Raw genomic sequence first — 17,179 nt, forward strand, 5'->3', positions numbered from 1 at the left:
CCTCAGTGAGCTGGTGGTGCGTGGGCTGGGGTCCCCAGCCACGGTGATGCCTCTATTCCAGCACTCCCCTGTGGCTGCCTGGTTAGCGGCCTGTCCCTTCCACTAGACTATGATATCTGAGCACTGGAACCTTACTGGTCATCTTTGTAACCTCATTGGTTGTAACATAAAGGTTTGCTGGATGAGTAATTGAATAAACAATGTATGCATAGGTGAATGAATCTTCCTACCAAAGAAAGCAAGCCCAGATAATGTGGTTCCACACATTTGTATTTGAACTGTACTTAAATCCTATATGGTAAAAGTAAGGATTCAGACATTAATTACTTTTAAAATATGTGATTAAAAAATATATTTGCACCAAGGGTAATTTTTGTTACATCTCAAGGATATTTCTCTTGGTAGGAACACCTCTAATCCCACAAGGAAATATTTCAATTAAAAGCAATTTGCTCATATAAATCAATGGAACAGAATAGAAAAACCCAGAAATAAACCCACAATTATATGGTCAATTAATCTTTGACAAAGGAAGAAAGAATATGCAATGGGAAAAACACAATCTCTTCAACAAATAGTACTGGGAAAACTGGAGAGTTACATGCAAAACGAGTGAAACTGGACCACTTTCTCACACCATACACAAAAATAACCTCAAAATGAATTAAAGACCTGGGGGGGCGGAGCAAGATGGCGGAGGAGTAGGAGACCTGGATTTCGTCTGGTCTCAGGAATTCAGCTGGATAGGGATCAAACCATTCTGAACACCTACAAACCCAACAGGAGATCGAAGAAAAGAGCAACAACTCTCTCATCAGAAAAGCGACCACTTTCTGGAAGGTAGGACGTGTGGAGAAGTGAATCCGAGGCGATATTCGGGAGGATAGACGGCGGGGGAGGGGCCTCCGGCGGCCGCTTCTGGCAAGTGATAGAGCCGCGGAGCACAAAATCGGAACTTCTAAAAGTCTGCTCCACTGAGGGACGTCACTCTGGTGGCTAAGCGAGGGATGGAACCCTCCGGGACAGTGTGGTCTCAGGACCCACGGGGTCACAGAAAGACCGGGGGTGCCTGAGTGTGGCAGAGCTCCCAGGTATCGGAGCAGGGAAGCCAGCTGCAGAGGCAGAGCCCAGGCGCGGGCTCTCAGCTCGGGGTTGCCATAAACCGTGATCTGCGGCACAGTCAGGCCACTGCTCCTCCAGCAGGGACCCAACAAGCGGCAGATCCGGGGAGACTCACCTTCCTCCCCCGGGAGGAGCCGTGCGGGAGTGCGCCGCAGGGATCTGCTGGGTTTGGAGACTCCACCCGGGGTCGGGTGCCAGAGATAGAAACGCGCGGTCACAGGCCGAGTGAGCACGGAGTGCGGCCGGAGATGGGGGAGACGGGAGTGACTGATGGCTTTTCTCTGGGGGCTCACTGAGGAGCGGGGCCCCGAGTTCTCGGCTCCTCCGGGGCAGAGATTGGGAGGCCGCCATTTTCACTCTCCACCTCCAAAGCTGTACAGAAAGCTCGCAGGGAACAAAAGCTCCTGAGAGCAAACCCCAGCAGATTACTTAGCCCGCACCGGGCAAGGGCGGGGCACTTCCGCCTCCGGCAAAGACATTTGGGAACCACGGCAACAGGCCCCTCCCCAGAAGATCAGCGAGAACAGCCAGCCAAGACCAAGTTTACCGATCAATGAGAACGGCAGAACTCCAGCGCTAGGGGAATAATGCACATAGAATTCATGGCTTTTCCCCATGATTCTTTAGTCTTTCAAAGTTAATTTTTTTTTAACTTTTTTTTTTGAATTTTTCTTTTTCCCTTTTTCAACCTACATCTTATCAATCCCTTTTTTATTTTTATTTTTTATTTTTTTTAAAGATTTTATTTATTTATTTCACAGAGAGATAGCGACAGCAGGAACACAAGCAGGGGGAGTCGGAGAGGGAGAAGCAGGCTTCCCACGGAGCAGGGAGCCCGACGTGGGGCTCGATCCCAGGACCTTGGGATCACAACCTGAGCCAAAGGCAGACGCTTAACGACTGAGCCACCCAAGCACCCATCAACCCTTTTTTAAAAAAACATTTTTATTTTTCATTTTTAGAGTCATATTCTATCCCTTCATAGTAGTTACCCGTATTTTTGGCATAGATCAAAATATACCCTAAATCCCTAGTGTATAGTTTTTTTTCTACTCCCCTGCCTGATCACATTCTCTCCTTTTTCTTTTTTCTTTTTTTAAATCCTCTTCTTTCTTTTTTCAAACAACTTATCAATTCCTTTTATAAAATTTTTTATAATTTCCATCTTTACAGTCATATTCCATCCCTTCATCATATCAACCCTTATTTTTGTACATATATAAGTTTTTCTTTCTTTAAAATTTTGGGAGGCACTTTCTTCTAAAAGACCAAAATACACCCCAAATCTAGTGTGTGGCACTGATCTATATACCAGCCTGATCATATTTGATCACATTCTGGTTTTGTTGTTGTTGTTGTTGTTGTTTTGTTTTGTTTGTTTTTGTTTCTTTTTATCTTTTTTTTCTTTTTCTTTTTTCTCTCTTTCCATTTCTTTTTCCACTGCTTCAGGTCTTTTCTGATTTGTTTAGAGTATATTTTCTGGGGACATTGTTACTCTGCTAGCATTTTGTTCTCTCATTAATCTATTCTTCTCTGCACAAAATGACAAGATGGAAAAAATCACCTCAACAAAAAGAACAAGAGGTAGTACCGACTGCCAGGGACCTACTCAATACGGACATTAGTACGATGTCAGATCTAGAGTTCAGAATCATCACTTTAAAGATACTAGCTGGGCTTGAAAAAAATATGGAAGTTATTAGAGAAACCCTTTCTGGAGAAGTAAAAGAACTAAAATCCAACCAAGTAGAAATCAAAAAGGCTATTAATGAGGTGCAATCAAAAATGGGGGCGCTAACTGCTAGGATAAATAAGGCAGAAGAGAGAATCAGTAATATAGAAGACCAAATGATGGAAAATAAAGAAGCTGAGAAAAAGAGAGATAAAGAACTACTGGATCACGAGGGCAGAATTGGAGAGATAAGCGATACCATAAGACGAAACAACATTAGAATAATTGGGATCCCCGAAGAAGAAGAAAGAGAGAGAGGGGCAGAAGGTATAATGGAGCAAATTATAGCAGAGAACTTCCCTAATTTGGGGAAGGAAACAGGCATGAAAATCCAGGAAGCACAGAGAACCCCTCTCAAAATCAATAAAAATAGGTCAACACCCCGACATCTAATAGTAAAACTTACGAGTCTCATAGACAAAGAGAAAATCCTGAAAGCAGCTCGGGAGAAGAGATATGTAACCTACAATGGTAGAAACATTAGATTGGCAACAGACCTATCCACAGAGACCTGGCAGGCCAGAAAGGACTGGAAGGATATATTCAGAGCACTAAATGAGAAAAATATGCAGCCAAGAATACTATATCCGGCTAGGCTGTCATTGAAAATTGAAGGAGAGGTAAAAAGCTTCCAGGACAAACAAAAACTAAAGGAATTTGCAAACACAAAACCAGCCCTACAGGAAATCTTGAAATGGGTCTTCTAAGCAAAGAGAGACCCTAAAAGCAAGATAGACCAGAAAGGAACACAGACAATATACGGTAACAGTCACCTTACAGGCAATACAATGGCACTAAATTCCTATCTTTCAATAGTTACCCTGAATGTAAATGGGCTCAATGCCCCAATCAAAAGACACAGGCTATCAGACTGGATTAAAAAACAAGACCCATTGATATGCTGTCTGCAAGAGACTCATTTTAGAACCAAAGACACCCCCAGATTGAAAGTGAGGGGGTGGAAAACCATTTACCATGCTAATGGACACCAAAAGAAAGCTAGGGTGGCAATCCTTATATCAGACAAATTAGATTTTAAACCAAAGACTGTAATAAGAGATGAGGAAGGACATTATATCCTACTTAAAGGATCTATCCAACAAGAAGATCTAACAATTGTAAATATGTATGCCCCTAACGTGGGAGCAGCCAATTATATAAGGCAATTAATAACAAAAGCAAAGAAACACATCGACAACAATACAATAATAGTGGGGGACTTTAACACCCCCCTCACTGAAATGGACAGATCGTCTAAGCAAAAGATCAACAAGGAAATAAAGACTTTAAATGACACACTGGACCAAATGGACTTCACAGACATATTCAGAACATTCCACCCCAAAGCAACGGAATACACATTCTTCTCTAGTGCCCATGGAACATTCTCCAGAATAGATCACATCCTAGGTCATAAATCAGGTCTCAACCAGTACCAAAAGATTGGGATCATTCCCTGCCTATTTTCAGACCACAATGCTTTGAAACTAGAACTCAATCACAAGAGGAAAGTCAGAAAGAACTCAAATACATGGAGGCTAAAGAGCATCCTACTGAAGAATGAATGGGTCAACCAGGAAATTAAAGAAGAATTAAAAAAATACATGGAAACCAGTGAAAATGAAAACACAACTATTCAAAATCTTTGGGATGCAGCAAAGGCAGTCCTAAGAGGAAAGTATATAGCAATACAAGCCTTTCTCAAGAAACAAGAAAGGTCTCAAGTACACAACCTAACCCTACACCTAAAGGAGCTGGAGAAAGAACAGCAAATAAAGCCTAAACCCAGCAGGAGAAGAGAAATAATAAAGATCAGAGCAGAAATCAATGAAATAGAAACTAAAAGAACAGTAGAACAGATCAACGAAACTAGGAGCTGGTTCTTTGAAAGAATTAACGAGATTGATAAACCCCTGGCCAGACTTATCAAAAAGAAAAGAGAAATGACCCAAATCAACAAAATCATGGATGAAAGAGGAGAGATCACAACCAACACCAAAGAAATACAAACAATTATAAGAACATATTATGAGCAACTCTATGCCAGCAAATTAGATAACCTGGAAGAAATGGATGCATTCCTAGAGATGTATCAACTACCAAAACTGAACCAGGAAGAAATAGAAAACCTGAACAGACCTATCACCACTAAGGAAATTGAAGCAGTCATCAAAAATCTCCCAAAAAACAAAAGCCCAGGGCCAGATGGCTTCCCAGGGGAATTCTACCAAACATTTCAAGAAGAATTAATACCTATTCTTCTGAAACTGTTCCAAAAAATAGAAATGGAAGGAAAACTTCTGAACTCATTTTATGAGGCCACCATTACCTTGATCCCAAAACCAGACAAAGACCCCATCAAAAAGGAGAATTACAGACCAATATCCTTGATGAACATGGATGCAAAAATTCTCACCAAAATACTAGCCAATAGGATCCAACAGTACATTAAAAGGATTATTCACCACGACCAAGTGGGATTTATCCCTGGGCTGCAAGGTTGGTTCAACATCCGCAAATCAATCAATGTGATACATTAACAAAAAAAAGAACAAGAACCATATGATCCTCTCAATAGATGCAGAAAAAGCTTTTGACAAAGTACAGCATCCTGGGGCGCCTGGGTGGCTCAGTCGTTAAGCGTCTGCCTTCGGCTCAGGTCATGATCCCAGGGTCCTGGGATCGAGTCCCCGCATCGGGCTCCCTGCCCCGCGGGAAGCCTGCTTCTCCCTCTCCCACTCCCCCTGCTTGTGTTCCTGCTCTCGCTGTCTCTCTCTCTGTCAAATAAATAAATAAAATCTTTAAAAAAAAAAAAAAAAGTACAGCATCCTTTCTTGATCAAAACTCTTCAGAGTATAGGCATAGAGGGTACATACCTCAATATCATAAAAGCCATCTATGAAAAACCTACAGCGAATATCATGCTCAATGGGGAAAAACTGAGAGCTTTCCCCCTAAGGTCAGGAACGCGGCAGAGATGTCCACTATCACCACTGCTATTCAACATAGTATTGGAAGTCCTAGCCACAGCAATCAGAGAACAAAAAGAAATCAAAGGCATCCAAATCAGCAAAGAAGAAGTCAAGCTCTCACTCTTTGCAGATGATATGATACTTTATGTGGAAAACCCAAAAGACTCCACCCCAAAACTGCTAGAACTCATACAGGAATTCAGTAAAGTGGCAGGATATAAAATCAATGCACAGAAGTCAGTGGCATTCCTATACACCAACAACAAGACAGAAGAAAGAGAAATTAAGGAGTCGATCCCATTTACAATTGCACCCAAAACCATAAGATACCTAGGAATAAATCTAACCAAAGAGGCAAAGGATCTGTACTCAGAAAACTATAAAATACTCATGAAAGAAATTGAGGAAGACACAAAGAAATGGAAAAACGTTCCATGCTCATGGATTGGAAGAACAAATATTGTGAAGATGTCAATGCTACCTAGAGCAATCTACACATTCAATGCAATCCCCATCAAAATACCATCCACTTTTTTCAAAGAAATGGAACAAATAATCCTAAAATCTGTATGGAACCAGAAAAGACCCCGCATAGCCAGAGGAATGTTGAAAAAGAAAAGCAAAGCTGGCGGCATCACAATTCCGGACTTCCAGCTCTATTACAAAGCTGTCATCATCAAGACAGCATGGTACTGGCACAAAAACAGACACATAGATCAATGGAACAGAATAGAGAGCCCAGAAATGGACCCTCAACTCTATGGTCAACTCATCTTTGACAAAGCAGGAAAGAATGTCCAATGGAACAAAGACAGTCTCTTCAACAAATGGTGTTGGGAAAATTGGATAGCCACATGCAGAAGAATGAAACTGGACCATTTCCTTACACCACACACAAAAACAGACTCCAAATGGTTGAAAGACCTCAATGTGAGACAGGAGTCCATCCAAATCCTAAAGGAGAACACAGGCAGCAACCTCTTTGACCTCAGCCGAAGCAACTTCTTCCTAGAAACATCACCAAAGGCAAGGGAAGCAAGGGCAAAAATGAACTAGTGGGACTTCATCAAGATCAAAAGCTTTTGCACAGCAAAGGAAACAGTCAACAAAACCAAAAGACAACCAACAGAATGGGAGAAGATATTTGCAAATGACATATCAGATAAAGGGCTAGTATCCAAAATCTATAAAGAACTCATCAAACTCAACACCCAAAGAACAAAGAATCCAATCAAGAAATGGGCAGAAGACATGAACAGACATTTTTCCAAAGAAGACATCCAAATGGCCAACAGACACATGAAAAAGTGCTCAACATCGCTCGGCATCAGGGAAATCCAAATCAAAACCTCAATGAGATACCACCTCACACCAGTCAGAATGGCTAAAATTAACAAGTCAGGAAACGACAGATGTTGGCGGGGATGCGGAGAAAGGGGAACCCTCCTACACTGTTGGTGGGAATGCAAGCTGGTGCAGCCACTCTGGAAAACAGTATGGAGGTTCCTCAAAAAGTTGAAAATAGAGCTACCATATGATCCAGCAATTGCACTACTGGGTATTTACCCCAAAGATACAAAAGTAGGGATCCGAAAGGGTACGTGCACCCCGATGTTTATAGCAGCAATGTCCACAATAGCCAAACTGTGGAAAGAGCCAAGATGTCCATCGACAGATGAATGGATAAAGAAGATGTGGTATATATATACAATGGAATATTATGCAGCCATCAAAAGGAATGAGATCTTGCCATTTGCAACGACGTGGATGGAACTGGAGGGTATTATGTTGAGTGAAATAAGTCAAACAGAGAAAGACATGTATCATATGACCTCACTGATATGAGGAATTCTTAATTGCAAGAAACAAACTGAGGGTTGCTGGAGTGGGGGGTGGGGTGGGAGGGATGGGGTGACTGGGTGATAGACACTGGGGAGGGTATGTGCTCTGGTAAGCGCTGTGAATTGTGCAAGACTGTTGAATTTCAGATCTGTACCTCTGAAACAAATAATGCAATATATGTTAAGGAAAAAAAAAAGAAGAAGAAGAAGGTAGCGGGAGGGGGAGAATGAAGCGGGGGAAATCGGAGGGGTAGACGAACCATGAGAGACGATGGACTCTGAAAAACAAACAGGGTTCTAGAGGGGAGGCGGGTGGGAGGATGGGTTAGCCTGGTGGTGGGTATTGAGGAGGGCACATTCTGCATGGAGCACTGGGTGTTATGCACAAACAATGAAGCATGGAACACTTCATCTAAAACTAATGATGTAATGTATGGGGATTAACATAAGAATAAAAAATTTAAATAAATAAAAATGAATTAAAGACCTAAATGTGAGACCTAAAACCTTAAAAATCCTAGGACAGAACATAGGCAGTAATTCCTCTGACATTGGCTATAGCAACTTTTTTCTAGATTGGTCTCCTAAGGCAAGGGAAACAAAAGCAAAAATAAACTACTGGGACATCATCAAAATAAAATGCTTCTGCACAGCAAAGGATGCAATAAAAAAAATCTAAACTAAAGGCAACCTACTGATTGGGAGAAGATATTTGCAAAAGGCATATCTGATAAAGGAGAAGATATTTGCAAATGGCTTATCTGATAAAGGGTTAGTATCCAAAATATATAAGCAACTGATATAACTCAACACCCCATAAACAAATAATACAGGTTAAAAAAGAGGCAGGAGACATGAACATGTATTTCTCCAAAGAAGACATCCAAATGGCAACAGACACATGAAAAGATGATCAACATCACTAATCATCAGGGAAATGCAAATCAAAACCACAATGAGATATCACTTCACACCTCTCGGAATGGCTAAAATAAAGAACATAAGAAACAACAGGTGTTGGTGAGGATGTGGAGAAAAAGGAACCCTTGTGCACTGTTGGTGGGAATGCAAACTGGTGCAGCCACTGTGGAAAACGGTTTGGAGTTTCCTCAAAAAGTTAAAAATAGAACTACCCTAGGATCCAGCAATCACAGTACTGGGTTTTTACCGCCAAAATACAAAAACACTAATACAAAGGGATATATGCACTCCTATGTTTATAGCAGCATTATTTACAATAGCCAAATTATGGAAGCAGCCCAAGTGTCCATCAATAGATGAATGGATAAAGAAGATGTGGTGTGTGTATGAATATTCCATTATATATATGGAACATATAATTCCATATATAAAAATAAAAATAAATATATTCATATATATTATAATGGAATGAAATCTTGCCATTTGTAACAACATGGATGGATCTAGAGGGTATAATGCTAAGTGAAACAAGTCAGAGAAAGACAAATACCATACGCTTTCACTTATATGTGGAATTTAATAAACACATGAGCAAAGGAAAAAAAAGAGAGAGAGAGAAATTAAGAGACTCTTAACTATAGAGAACAAACTGATGGACACCAGAGGGGAGGTGAGTGGGGGATGGGTGAAACAGGTGATGGGGATTAAGAATACACTTATCATGATGAGCACTGAGTAATGTATAGAATTGTTGGATCACCATATTGTACACCTGAAATTAATATAACACTGTATGTTAACTATACTGGAATTAAAAACTTAAAAGCAATTTGCTTTCTGATTACTTCCTCCCCATCTCCCAATCATACCTATTTTCTAAAAAGCTGAGGTATTCTTTGGACCTCTCTCTCACATTTATGAAAGCTTTGAGACTGGGGCGGGAGAAGCAGTCTATGGTTTATCCCCCCTTGTTCTTTTGATTGCTTTTTTATTCTCCTCCTCCTTGTTTGTTTCTTTTTCGCATGCAATGAGCTTTTTATTCCTTCATCAGGAACAAAATAAAGGGAAAAACAAAAAAAATCCATGACGCCTCTAAATGACAAAGATTTGGGGAAAACAGGAAATTCCATACAGGAAACAAAGATTATACCAAAGATTTTCAGGGTAAAATGGGGACTCATGATCCTTCTGCAAGGAAGATGAAAATCACAGAATTCCTAGGACAGGACATCTAGTTCAGGCACAACAGACTATATAATTTGGAGAGCCTGGTGCAAAGTGAAAATGCAGCCCGTTCAAAATATAAGAACTTTGACACATATAAATAGAAAGATATCTCATGTTTATGGATTGGAAGAATTAACATTGTTAAAACGTCCACACTACTCAAAGCCATTTACAGATTCAGGGAAATCCCAATCAAGATTCCAATGGCATTTTTTTACAGTAATAGAAAAAACAATCCTAAAATTCATATGGAACCACAAAAGATTCCAAGTAGCCAAAGCAATCCTGAGAAAGAAGAACAAAGTTGGAGGCTCATACTTCCTGATTTCAAACTATATTACAAAGCTGCAGTAATCAAAACAGTAAACAGACACACCGATTAATGGAACACAATAGAGAGCCTCACATGTATGGTCAACTAATATTTGACAAGGGAGCTAAGCACACTCAGTGGGAAAAAGATAGTACATAGTGTTTTCAAAAAATGGTGCTAGGAAAACTGGGAATTCATATACAAAGAAAAAAAAAAAAGGAAACTGGAGCCCTATCTTATACCATTCACAAAAACTAACTCAAACTGGATTAAAGATTTAAATGTAAGACCTACCTGAAACCATAAAACTCCTAAAAGAAAACAGAGAAAATATATTCCTTGACATTGGTCTTGGCAATGACTTTTTTGGATATGACACCAAAGGCACAAATAAGAAAAACAAAAACAAACAAATGGAACTACATTAAACTAAAAAGCTTCTGCGCAGCAAAAGTAACAACAAGATGAAAAGGCAACCAAAGAAATGGAAGAAAATACGTTTTTTCAAACCATATATCTGATAAGGAGTTAATATCCAAAATACATAAGGAATTCCTACAACTCAATAGCAAAAACAAAAAGAACAAATAACCCAATTAAAAAATTGTCATAGGATCTGAATAGACATTTTTCCAGGGAAGATCTTCATATGGACAAGTTACCTGAAAAGGTGTACAACATCGTTAACCAGCAGGGAAATGTAAATCAAACGAAAACCACAATGAGAGATCACCTCACACCTGTTAACTGGTTATTATCAAAAAGATAAGAGGTAAGTGCTAGCAAGGATGCAGAGAAAAGGGAACCCTTGTGCACTGCTGGTAGGAACGTAAACTGGTATAGTCAGTATGGAAAATGGTATGGAGGTTCCTCAGAAAATTAAAAATAGAACTACCATATGATCCAGCAATTCTACCTCTGGGTATATATCTGCAGGAACTGAAATCACTGTCTCGGAGAGATATCTACACCTCTACGTTCATTGCATTGCAGCATGACTTACAATAGCTAAGACATGCCAACAACCTGCGTCCACTAATGGATGAATGGACAAAAAAAATTTTACAGATGTAATATTGCCCAGACATAAAAAATAAGCAAGGGTGCCTCAGACACTTGCCACTCAGAATGAAGTTGTGAAAAGACACTCATGCTTAGGTCCCAACCCTGAGATTCCTAGTGAACTGATTTGGCATGGACATTTTAAAAATTTGGCATCAACATTTAAAAAATGCTCCTCTTTAATTCTGTCATGTGACCAGGTTTAAGAACTACTGATTTAGGTTCTCCACCTGCCTCAGAAAAAAATCTGTTTCTTAATCATTCCCAAGTTGGGGATGAGTCCAAACAAATATCAAAGAGCTTTTCTGCAACTTAAAACTCAGTTAAAAATGTTGGGCTACTCAGAGCTCCTGGGTGGCTCAGTCGGTTGAGTGTCAGACTCTTGGTTTTGGCTCAGGTTGTGATCTTGGGTCATGGGATCAAGCCCCATGACAAGCCCTGCATCAAGCCCCATGTCAAGTCCCATGTCGAGCCCCAGAGCTCCATGTCAGGCTCCACGCTCGGTGGGGGATCTGCTTGGGGCTCTCTCTCCCTCTTCCTCTGCTCCTCCCCTCACTTACACTTACTCTCTCTCAAGAAAATAAATCTGAAAAAATAAAAAGTTGGGCTACTCTTTTGTGAAAGTCAACAAAACCCAAACATGTTATCAGTATTTCCCCCTTTCTGTCCTGTCCCCTCCCAAATGAATATAAAAGAACACTGGATTATGCATCAACAGTAATCACAGAGGACCCCAAACCAAAAGAAAAAAAAAGGGGCCAGTATAACTGTGCAGGATGGTCTGAAACAGATGGGGTAGAACAGCCAGAGGTGGACCAGAGAAGGAATCCTGGTGAGAGCTGCCCTATGGGATGAGTGACAGGTAAGAGCACAGAGCGCTAGGAAGCGGAGGCAAGGGGGGAAGGTGCAGCGCTGACATAGGGGGTGGTGTTGAAGTACCTGAAGAAACACCACAAAGTACCTTAGCTTCAACATAATCTCAACACATCTCAGGTTCCCATCAGAATGTCATTAGGGCCAGGGGTCCCTCTGGTATTTGGCCAAACCCTACACACTCTTACTCTTTGCCTATTACTCCTCTGCAGAGAGGAGAGCCTTTAGCTGCAGTCTGCTGTCCTTGCTCAAGGAATCCGAAGGCCTTCATCGTAGCCCCAACGGCTAAGCCCCCTCCAGGAAGCACCTTGCCCCTTGGGAGAAAGGTCCATGTTTGTTCTCCTACCTGTGCTCTCCTCAGCCTGATTGAAGCCACAGATCTGGCAGATGCTCTGGACCCACTTATTCATGTCCTCCTCTGTCTCAGCCACCAGATAAAAGGTGCGCTCGCTGGTCTTGATGTCAAACACAAAACTATCCTGCAGCTCCTTCTTGTTGAAGGTCAGGCCTGCATCCACCTGCTCACAGAAGTTCAGGTTGATGATCCTCAAGGGCTTCTTTGAGTGATCATTCTTGTAGTATTCCAGAACATCTGGGTCACCGCTCATCCGGCCACTCCGCAGGATAAACCAGCGTTTCTTCCAGGCCTGAATAGGAAGGAGGAAGAAGAAGGAAAAAAAGTCATTAGTTATTTCAAAGCCTCTCAACGGGTGTTCAGAAATCACTAGGTTAAGGACAGGGACTGTTGCACCTGCAGGCTGAACATGGCCCCTATCTCTCTTTCATACTTACCCAGAGTTTAAAAATTAGAGGATGATCTTAGAATGCATGTTAGTGCAACACTTCACTATGGAAACAGGGTTTTATCACCATGAAATGAGATGTGGCATCCCATTTTTTAGATCAAGAAGTTAGATGGAGACAAACATTTTTGAGCAATTATTCCCTAGGCTAGAATACAGACTCAAACTCATAGTACTTTTATTCAGGTGGAACTTGCAAAACCATTAGCATCTCAGTATATGGACGGGGAACCCAGCAAGGCATGGTGAGAGTTGAAGCAATGTCACATACAGCAAGGAACAGAAAAACAAGTTCCTGAACTTTTAGTACATTGTGCTTTTTACCAAATGATGATGCCTTGGAAGAGTCACATAGAAAGCCTTCTAAAACTTCTCCAAAGCACAGAACTTTAGGATTTCTTTCACTATCTTGCTCACTGTGATAGCCCGAGTACTTATAATCGGGCCTTGCACATATTAAGCACTCAACGTGTATCACTGAATAAACTCCTTGTATCATGCCATACAATTTAACACTTGATTACATATTTTCTTATGCTGTCTTCTACATTCCATCTCTTCAACAAGACTGTGTCATCTGTGAGCAGACACCATTACAAAGTGGTAAAAAGATGTTACATGTAACAGGGAGCTTTGGGTCGGAGTCTACGTTTAACCACTGACTTGCTGTGTGATCTGCAGGTTAAGTCACTTACTGCTTTGGAGCTTGCTTCGTGTGTAGAATGAGAATCAATATCACCACTACCTGCCCTCCCTACCTGGCAGGGTTTTCATTATGCAAATGTACCTAGAGCACCTGGTACACAACCCTGAAACACTACAAATGCCAAGGACTGGATTATTGTATTGCAAGTGGGGCCCCAGGCCACCCCAAAATCCTACCACGGTTACATAGTCTATGATTTTCTCTTGCTCTTTGGCAACAGTCTCTGAACTTCTCTCTCTTTAAATCTCCAGCATGCCCATTCTTTTTGTTTCATGAGAAAATATAAGCAATTAAGAGAATTTACACAGGCTCCAGCACCAAATTTATCCATCAGCCTGCATCTGCAGCAAAGTAGCCTGTTACTGGGGAGCATGCACAGTTCATCTGATCTAAAGCCAATGTCCTTCCATTTGTGGCTCCCTCTCACCTACAAGGGGACACCACTCTATCATTCTCCCATTCTCTGGAATCACTGCGTTTTCCCTTCCCACTAGGATGATTTCCATCAGGACACCAACATCCCCCATCCTGGGAAAAACAATTTAAAGCTTGACTTCATCCCATATTCCCCTCCAACTCTGGCCCAGTTTTCTGATCCACTTTACAATAAAACCTCAAAAAGAGTTTTCTATACTACTGGATCTTTGTTTCCTTTCTTCCCATTCTTTTTTGGAAACCAATATAATCAGGCTGCCCCAGTCCTACCACTGACATAACTCAACAAAGGTCTCAAAGACTTCAAGGCCGCTAATGCAACTTTTGGGTTTTACTTGATCTCTCAGCAGCACCTGATACTGGTTTGTTCTGTCCTCTTTGAATCACCTTCTACCCTTGGCTTCAGAACTCACCCTCAATTCCCCTATCCCTCTGGCCTTTTTCAGGCTCCAGTACTGGTTCCTTCTCATCTCCTTGACCTCTAAATATTGGAATGCTCCCACACTCAATTCTCAGACTCTTTCTCTTCTCTCTCTACACCCACTCCCTAGGTTATTTTATTCAGTTTCACAGCTTTAAAAACCATCTACTTGCTGCAACTCCCAAATTTATTCCTCCAGCCCAGATCCATCTATTGAACTCCAGAGTCTTATATCCAACTCTTCACTAATAGGCATCTTAAACCCAATGTGCTCAAAACTCTTCATATCCTCCAAGCCTGTTCTTCCTGCAATCTTACCCATCTCAGTTAACAGCAACTCCAGCCTTCCAGGTGCTCAGACCAAATTCCTGATGTCATCATTGACTCCTTTCACATTCCACATCTAATCCAACAACAAATCCTATGGGTTCAAACAGTTCAAAATACATCTACAATCTGGTCTCTTCGCACCTCCACTATTATTCACTGGTCTAGCCCACCATTTTGGAGTCTTCCTGCTTCCACCTTTTCATCCTGCAACCGAGTCTCAACATGGAAGCTGATATAAATCAGATCATGTCACTTCTCTGCACAAAGTCCCCAAAGGCTTTCCATCTCAGAGTAAAAACCAAAGTCTGCAAAATGGCCAACGGGTCTGACTTGACGGTCATCTCTCTCTCATGCTACATCTTTTACGCCATCTCCTGCCACTCTCTGCCTTGGCCATTCTGCTCTCGCCATACTAGCCACATACTTCTGCCTCAGGGCCTTTGCTCTAGGTGTTCTGTCTGCCTGAAATACTCCGCCCCCAGACATCTTCTCTCCAAGTCTCTATTCAAATGTCCCATTATTGGGGGGGGAGGGGAACATTCCTGATCACCCAATCCTAACGCTCTCTTTCCCCCCTACTTTGTAATACTGGTCTTACTACTACTTATACCACCTAAAATAACACATTTTTGTTGAGTTTCTGTATCTACCTCCCAAAATGTAAACACGAGGGCAAGGATTGGTTCTTTTTATTCCATGCTGCATCTTCAGTGTTTAGCATAGTGCCTGACATATAGCTGGCTATCAATGAATATGTATTGAATTAATTAATTGGCTAATCATTTTCTTTTTTTTTTTTTTAAGGTTTTATTTATTTTTTGACAGAGAGAGACACAGTGAGAGAGGGAACACAAGCAGGGGGAGTGGAAGAGGGAGAAGCAGGCTTCCCACGGAGCAAAGAGCCCAATATGGGGCTTGATCCCAGGACCCTGGGGTCATGACCTGAGCCAAAGGCAGACGCTTAACGACTGAGCCATCCAGGCGCCCCTGGCTAATCATTTTCTTAAATGAACTCCTTACAGCATCTAGTAGGTTACAGGGATATAACTAGTGCCTAATAAGCCTTACACTGAAATGAAGAAAAGGTATAGACAGATAGGATAGAGCTGAAGAAAATTAAAAAAAATAAGCACTATCTATTTACAGTCACCTAAGATCTTGCCCAGGCCACTGCTTATAGAATTCTGTGTGTGCTTGTGTGTGTGTGTGCATATACAAGTGTGTGGGTAGCAAGGTACATTTTAAAAATGTATTGTTAATAGTTTAGCTTGTGTTTCAGTTCATGTGTCCCCTTCAGTGCTTGTCTTTGTAGAAAGAGCTGTCTCCAAATCACTGGTGTGCAGGTGCAAGCATAAACACACACAGACACACCCTCATAAACAAGAAAAAGGTGTCTGCTACAGATAAAATCGGAGCCTGTCAGGTTCTGTTTCCAAGGAAGTGGTGCAGGCTGATAAATGACTGCTTATCAAATGCCGATAAATTTATGGCAGAGCAGACGAGGCTGCCTAGTCTAGTCCCAAATTCACATCCCTCTTCTGCCACACCACTTTCTCTCCAAGTCAATGCACCTTTAAAAAAAAATCAAACAACTGAGAACCAAGTATAACCAACTCCAAAAAGTCTAGCTCCAATGACAACTTCTCTGATCCTCTTAGCTGAAATGGACCTCTACTTCCTCTGAACCTTCATATACTTTTTATGTACTTTTTATGACCTGTCATTTTCTACAACATATTACAGATATTTTTGGTATTTGTTGTTTCTTTCCAAGTAGATTATGAACATATCCTATTCTTCTAGAAATCTTTATGGTAGACATCTGCTAAATGTTACTAAGCAAGGGTCTTTATTGCTGAAACTTTCTTATCTCTCTGGCCTCATTTATGCCTCCTTCTTTCCTTCTTTCCATTCATCCATCCAACAAATATTTGTTTAGTGCTTACTATGCTGCAGGCATTATTCTAGATGCTGAGGATACAGCATGAATTACCGGTGTCCCAGAACTTACTATAGGTGCATAACAAATAACAAATTATTCTCCAAATATGCCACATAATTGCATGGCTTCATGTCATGTACAAGCTACTGCAGCTTCCTAGAATAACTTTCATCTCACTTTGTCTATCTAGAAAATTCCTATGTCCCCTCAGTGCCAGCTTGTATCACTTCTCCTAGAAGGCCTTTACTAACTTCCCCAGGTAGAGCTGGTGCTTCTGTCTTATATTCCCTTAATAACCTGTGCTTTCTTTGGCATTTCTCCCCTCAACTTTGGCATTTCAACTGTTTATATACCTTCCTCCCCTTCAAGCTTTGAACAACTTGAGGCTAGAGTCCTATGTAGTCAAAAGTTACTTGGCAAAATGCTTGACCTATATGAGAACTCAGTAAAGATCTGTTGACTTTCTTCATTCTATAACT

General features: G+C 41.2%; 1 protein-coding gene across 1 annotated transcript in view; it reads right to left on the reverse strand.

Annotated features, from left to right (window-relative positions):
- The window catches only part of GAB2 (GRB2 associated binding protein 2), a 59,348-nt gene extending 46,644 nt beyond the window's left edge, over positions 1-12,704 (reverse strand). The window contains exon 1 of the mRNA XM_044919377.1: positions 12,410-12,704. Coding sequence (XP_044775312.1) covers positions 12,410-12,671 — 262 coding nt within the window. The 5' untranslated portion in view covers positions 12,672-12,704. The remainder of the gene's footprint in view (positions 1-12,409) is intronic.
- Between the last annotated feature and the right edge of the window lie 4,475 nt (positions 12,705-17,179).

This window comes from Neomonachus schauinslandi, chromosome 11 (assembly GCF_002201575.2).
Source record: "Neomonachus schauinslandi chromosome 11, ASM220157v2, whole genome shotgun sequence".
Lineage (NCBI taxonomy): Eukaryota > Metazoa > Chordata > Mammalia > Carnivora > Phocidae > Neomonachus > Neomonachus schauinslandi.